The sequence below is a fragment of the Parus major genome, chromosome 3 (genome assembly GCF_001522545.3).
Source record: "Parus major isolate Abel chromosome 3, Parus_major1.1, whole genome shotgun sequence".
NCBI lineage: Eukaryota > Metazoa > Chordata > Aves > Passeriformes > Paridae > Parus > Parus major.
Window position 1 is genome coordinate 40247145 of NC_031770.1, and position 6612 is coordinate 40253756.

Below are 6612 nucleotides of genomic sequence, written 5' to 3' on the forward strand. Positions count from 1 at the left end.
AGTGCAGTCAGCAGCTCATCATCTGAAGTGCATGATAAACTAATAAACTACCAATCACTGCAGCTGAGGATATATTATTATCAACTCCCTAAGGACTGAACCGTTGTTAAACCATGATTGAGCCCATTAAAGAAATGTATAAATTAGTAATTTTCATGTAACCACCAATAAAACAAATCTCTGTAGTGCAGTCTGATGAGTGGCCAAAGAGTGCATGTGCCCCTATTCCCTCCTGGGCACCAGCTGGAGGGAACAGTCAGCCACACTCACAGGACTGTCCACAGCTCAGTCTCCAGTGCACTGAACATTTTCTTTCCAAATCCCATTACATCTTATCTAGCTTTGATGAGAATGATGAGTGATATAATAAAAAAAAAAAGAAGAAAATCCCATCAGTGAGTACTGGAAAGAGATGAACTGCCTTGAGGATTTTGATCATAACATTTAAATTCCACTCTGCAATTCATGTAATTCTATTTTGTTATATTTCTTTTATAAATTCAGTGTCGTAATCGCAGACTTGGCATGAAACTTCTGATTATTTATTCTGAAATTATCTAAGCCCATTATCCTAGAATGCAATTGCATTTGGCTGCTTGTTTGTTTATGTTCAACTTCTATTGATTTCAAAGGTTTATCTTAAGATCTTCAACTGGAGTTGCATATTTTTTCACAGGTTCAGAAGGAGGTTAATTATTATTCAAGAGGTCAAGAAAAAAGACCCAAATAACAAACCAAGCATCTATTAAAGGACAACCTGTGGGCTTCTCCATCTACTTAGCATTTCACACTGTGACAGAGCCTGTGTGTGTGAGAGAGAGAAGAATGGACAAGTCCAGGAAAGTGTTTACTGATCTCCTAGAGAATGCAGCAGTAGCTGCCAGCTCATTGCCTCGTGATCAACTGCTTTTTCAGTACAAGGGAATTCCCTACCCTACCACTTTTTGCAGTCCTGAAGTATTAAAAGCCTTGGAATCCTTTGAAGCCAGAAGTGATGATGTAATTTTGGCAGGATACCCTAAATCCGGTGAATATATTTTGATTTTTTTCATAAATAAAGTTCTGTAATAGCAAGTAACAAGGTTGATACTAAATATATGCAATATATATTACATGATACATAATATTATATATTATGATAAATAATAGTATTTAGAATGTTCACAGAATTTTGTAGAACTGATTTCATTTTTAAAAAGCACAACAAATTAATTATGAATATTTTATACGGGGAATTTTCCTAAGGACTGAGAAAAACAATCTGATTTTCTTTTCTACAGCATATAAAGGTTTTTGTTATCTTTACTTTCCATAGTTATGACGTTAAATGCACAAATTGGAGAGAATCAAAATACAGTTTTTTACACCAGAGATAACTAGATCTCTTGATATTATATGATCTGCTCTCACATTTTTGTTTGTAAAGTTAATATCTTTATGTTTTTACACAGAATGGAGATTTTGGTACCTTCAGATGCTGAATATTCTTTAGTTTCTTTCACATAGATATCAGGAAATAGCTATCAAAAGTATTTTTGTAGTCCTTGAAGTGATTACACTGCTCTTTAATTATTGGGAAATCAAGAGGAGATCTCTGCCAGGGTTTCAAGTTTATGCTACATATTTTCTCCTTGTGCCTGAAAGCACTGGTCCACATGAAAGCCAAAGGTTTGGATTAGATGTGCCTCATATACATTTTATTCTAGCTGTTTCTCTCTTCCAGCAATTGGTTCACACTGCCTTACAGGAGATAGTCACAGCTGACAGGATTGTGAAGGTTTTGATTCTTTATTGCATTTTCTTTCCAAAGATATGTTATGCACTTGAATGCAGTTGTTAAGACTGCAGTGAGAAAGATGTAGGCAGTCAGGGTCCAGAAGTCAGAAAATGGTAAATTAGAGATGGGCAATTGATGCAGGCTCTTTGTTATCTTTTAAGTAAAAAGATAATAAATGTGTATAGGAAATGTCAGTTCATTGAGTTTTTTCCTGTTGTTAAAGAAAATGAATATACAATTTTCAGATGTAGTTGTGCTCCTGTGTTGAAGTACTGTGACCCATTTTTCTTCCTAAAATAATACAGCATAATGCATTAGGTTTTAAAGTACAGGTTTACCACCCAAGTCTCCTTTATATTTGTCTCAATAAAATTTATTACATTAATGCAGACTTTCCTAATAGAATCGTAGTGGTTCTTCTCCTTTATTAGTTAGTTTACAGTATACAAGTTAATTTATGGTGTACTGAAGTGTTCAAGTTGGAGAAATATGTCCTTATGAGGAGCAAAAGTAGGAGGACCCTGGGAGGTGATTGACCAGATAGTCAGCTGTGATTGTATCACATGCAAGGAGGCAGAGTAACTCAGCTGGTAGCACTAGCAGCCCTTGACTTCCCTGGTAAATCCATTTCTGTTCATTCTATAAGTTTTACAAGCAATTCTGTGTTTTTCTTCTTTCAGGCACAAACTGGCTAAGTCAAATCTTAAATGACCTGATAGACATATCTCAAAAGAAAACACCGGGTAGGGAAGGCAGTGCGAATGCCAAAGAACTAGCAGAATTCCCCTACCTCGAAGTTGGAGATGCTGAGAAATATGAGGTGGGAACAGAATATGTATGGAAATTATCAAAATTATGTGCTTCAAGTACTGAATATGTAATGTATTAACTGTTCCATTGTTTGAGAAGAACATTACCACTTCTCTTTATTTGGCATATGATCAGGATTAATCTCACCTGGATTGTCAAATACTGAGGGATGAATGAACACTTAAATGGGCATGAGAGGAACACATACCCATGAGATACATAAGAACTTCAGAAATTCAACATAGCATCTTTTGTATTTAAGAAGAGCTTCATGGAGTATCAAATAATGAAATATTAGCTTTTGCCTCTTTTATCAGCTCTTCCTCCTCATCCCCTCTCTCAGTCCTTGAGATGCTTCAGCTTTCACATATAACTAATCTTTACCCTGCCTCTAGATTTGATCCCTTGTCTAACAGAACTGAAGAGAATTATTACTGAAGAGAACTAACAGTGGATAGTCTATTTCCAATTGGTCATGGGCTTTTGAAGATTAGAGCTACTCAGAGCAGCCCACTAATATCCCAGGGCAACACTCACAAAAAACCCCAAAAACTGCTTCTATCAACCAGTAATTGTTGATAAATTTATCACGGCAATATTTTAGCATAGGTTATTAAAAAAAAAATACTTTTACTAACTCTACTATCCATTTTCCTCCTTCCAATTCTTAAAGCGAATGGACAAATTACCTTCTCCGAGATTTATAGCTACTCATCTCCGTCCTGAAAATCTCCCCAAGTCTATCTTCAAAAACAAAGTCAAGGTGAGTGCTGATTTTAATGTATGAAAAGCAAACACTTAAACAGTTTTTTGTTTGTTTGGGTTTTTTTTTTTAAGCTAATATAGTACTTTTTTGACAGTTTTTAAATTCTTACACTCTCTTATATGTGTTTAGCCTGGCCATTTCTACATGACCGTTTAAGTACTGCCCTTTATCTCACTTAACCTCAATTTGCCCTTATTGGCACCTTTGTTACAGTTTCCACAGGAAAGTTGCAGGACTTGAACAAGTCCTCCAGAGGCAAAATGTATTTTGACATGATTTCCTGTGGGAGGAATTTTATGACATTGTTGCAAGTGAGGGCTTCAATACGTCAAATTTAAGGGGGAATTTATATTTTTGTGAATTTTCCCTGCTACTTAAATGATGAACTATGCTTGTATCGAGCAAAACATACTTAGATTCTGCTTAAATTATTTGGTTAATCTGTAAAATATAGTATTTATAGGCAACCATCTTCTCACGGTACCAAAGTAAAGTTAAATTCTGCACCTTCTGAACAGGAAATGAAATTGCTACTTCTGCAAGTAGCACACGAGGTATTAGAAATCCCCAACTGCAGTTATAAAGTATATTATTATTATTTATTTTATAATGCTATCGTCTGCTATGTCTTTCTCTATTAATAATTAATTAATTCTTTTTCTAGATACTGTTGTTGATTCGTAATCCAAAAGATGTAGCTACATCTTTTTACCATTTTTCCAATAGCATGGCTAGTCTTCCCTCCTATGAGACCTGGGATGAATTCTTCACAGATTTCACGACAAAGAAAAGTACAGTATATTTTTCTGTGTCAATTATCCAATGATTTATCTTTGTCTAAAAACCCTTGTACTTTGGTATATCAGCTTCACTAGGATTTTTTGGTTTACAGTACAAAAGCAGAGATTAAAGACAGAGAATTAGAAATCTGAAGTTTACCATACTTGCCTTACTGCTTGAGGATATATATTTGTCAAAACTGCACTTCCACAGACTTTTTAAACTTGTATAAACTGTTATTTTTCCTGGAAGAAGCAGTTCTTCCTTATATCTATCTTGGGTATCCTTTGCCCCTACTCTAACCATGTCCATCATCTTGTGTCCATGGAGAAATATAATCACCTCCATGCAAAGTTGGGTGAAAGAAATTATTTGGACTAAGTCTAGTACATTAAAGAGTGGACTAAATCTAATGTGTTAAAAAAGAGAAAAAAGTAATAGCCCTAGTTTAAAGTTATGAATTTGGATTAGCACATGACTGGATTAAGGGAGTCTTACAAAATGGTCTGCAAGATGATAGCTTTTTGGTGGACTCACAGCTGTCTTGAAATACTAACAAGTTTTATTTTTCTGACTTAAAAATGGTATCATATGCCTGAGCCTGAAGCAAAACCTATAATTCCCACAGAAGTGTGTAAACTCTTCCACAGACATGATTAATAAAGCCCTTGTCTGAGACAACTTAATGAGTAAAACTTGTAAAATCTTAATGTATGCTTCATCTTAGAATTCTTTTGCTTTATTTAGTGGCCTGGGGATGCTACTTAGAATACCTTTCTGAATGGAACAAATACATTGACAAAGAAAATATTATGACAGTAACCTATGAAGAGGTAAAAGAGGTAAGGTTATCAATAGTTACAAATAATTTATATTTCAAGGGACATTTTTTCCTGAACCAATTCACCATTATATGCATGCAGGGTATCCAAAGTGTATGAAATAGATTCTTGTTTTAAGGGAAGAAAGGATGAAATTCAAACTTAAAAACCTTCTTGAACTTTTGCTTGTGAAAATGATTCTTGTTTTTTGTTTATTTGTGATATAAGCCCAAATAATTGTACATCAATATCTCCAGTAATTTTTTTGGGGAGGAGCTTTTATGTTTTCAGCAGTGTAGGTTTTGGTCACCTGTAAGTCATATATAATATTTTGTAATCCACAGGAAGGCAGCTCATGCCTCCTTCAAAATAACTATGGAGAAGGGAAACACCATGGACCAGTCTAATCCTGGTGAACTCTATGAATATCCTATGTATGCAGCCAGCAGAGAGATATAGGGAAGTGTAAACACCTTGGAAAGCAGCATAATTCATTTGAAAGTCATGTCATATGTTACATTCCTTTTTCCAGAATCGTGCCCTGTCTGTGAAAAACATAGCTGCTTTCTTTGGAATTCCTCTGACTGAGGAAGAGCTCCAGCTTGTGGTAGAGAGGAGCAGCTTCCAGTCTATGAAGAAAAACTCAGAGAAGACCCATGGGTCAATGGGCAATATTTTCTTTCGAAAAGGTAGGAAGCTTCAGATGACTCAGAGGTAGAAATGTCACACTCTCAAGAACATGCAACATCCTTTGGTTCTTTTCCTTGCTCCCATATTAGCATAACAAGTTAATATCAAGTAGGTTATCACTGCTTTGCTTGAGAAGACTATTCAAGGAGAACTGGTGAGGAAGATACCCAGTAAGGCTCTCACAGCAGACCACTTTTAGAGGCTCAGGATGGCCACAGATGGCTGGCAGGAAGGAGGAACTGTCACGTGTCTGAATTCCTCTCCACCTCTGTGCCTGGATCACCAATTGCCCAGCCATTAGAGGCTTACCTGAGCAGGCAGCACTGGGCCAAAGTCAGCATGACTGGTGTGATCACATTTTTTAGAAGAGTATAAGAATCTTCTGAAATGGATACTTCTAAATGCCTATTCACTCTTACACATTAGAACTAAGCCAAGCAAAAAAGAATCCAGTTACACACAAGAGAGGAAACAAAAGGGAACAAGTTTTGCAATGTACAGACATGAGAAGGGCAACCTGGTTGTCAGAATCTATTTCTGCATTTTGCATTGAAGAATTAACTTGATGTTTTGGTTTGAAAAGACAGGTGTCTGCTAAGGAAGGGAGGAACTGCCCTTGAAATGGAAAAATGTAAACCCCAAACCCCGACACTCCAAATTATTCTAATCTTGAAATCAAGGTGCTCTCAGGCAAAGATATGGGAATAGGAATAACAGTTCTTTACTAGGAAAACTAAAATAAAAATTCAGTAGTACAAAATAAACCCAGCCACTGTCAGAGTCGGAATACAACCTGACACCCTGTTGGTCAGGCTGTTGGTAGCACTCTGATTAAATGGTGGCTGCTGGAGTGACAGATGTGGTTCTGTTGAAGCAGTGATCCTGTAGAAGGGTGTAGTTTTCCTCTGAAGATCCAGTGGTGGTGGATCCATGGGCCCAGTCTTCCTCTGGAAATCCAGTGGAGAAAG

The 6612-nt window shown here is 36.3% G+C and overlaps 1 protein-coding gene across 1 annotated transcript in view; it reads left to right on the forward strand.

Moving 5' to 3' along the window:
* Positions 1-687: 687 nt before the first annotated feature.
* The window catches only part of LOC107202332 (sulfotransferase 6B1-like), a 7845-nt gene continuing 1920 nt past the window's right edge, over positions 688-6612 (forward strand). The window contains exons 1-6 of the mRNA XM_033512649.1: positions 688-1027; positions 2458-2597; positions 3261-3350; positions 4018-4144; positions 4881-4975; positions 5487-5643. Of these exons, the coding sequence (XP_033368540.1) occupies positions 826-1027; positions 2458-2597; positions 3261-3350; positions 4018-4144; positions 4881-4975; positions 5487-5643 (811 nt within the window). The 5' untranslated portion in view covers positions 688-825. The remainder of the gene's footprint in view (positions 1028-2457; positions 2598-3260; positions 3351-4017; positions 4145-4880; positions 4976-5486; positions 5644-6612) is intronic.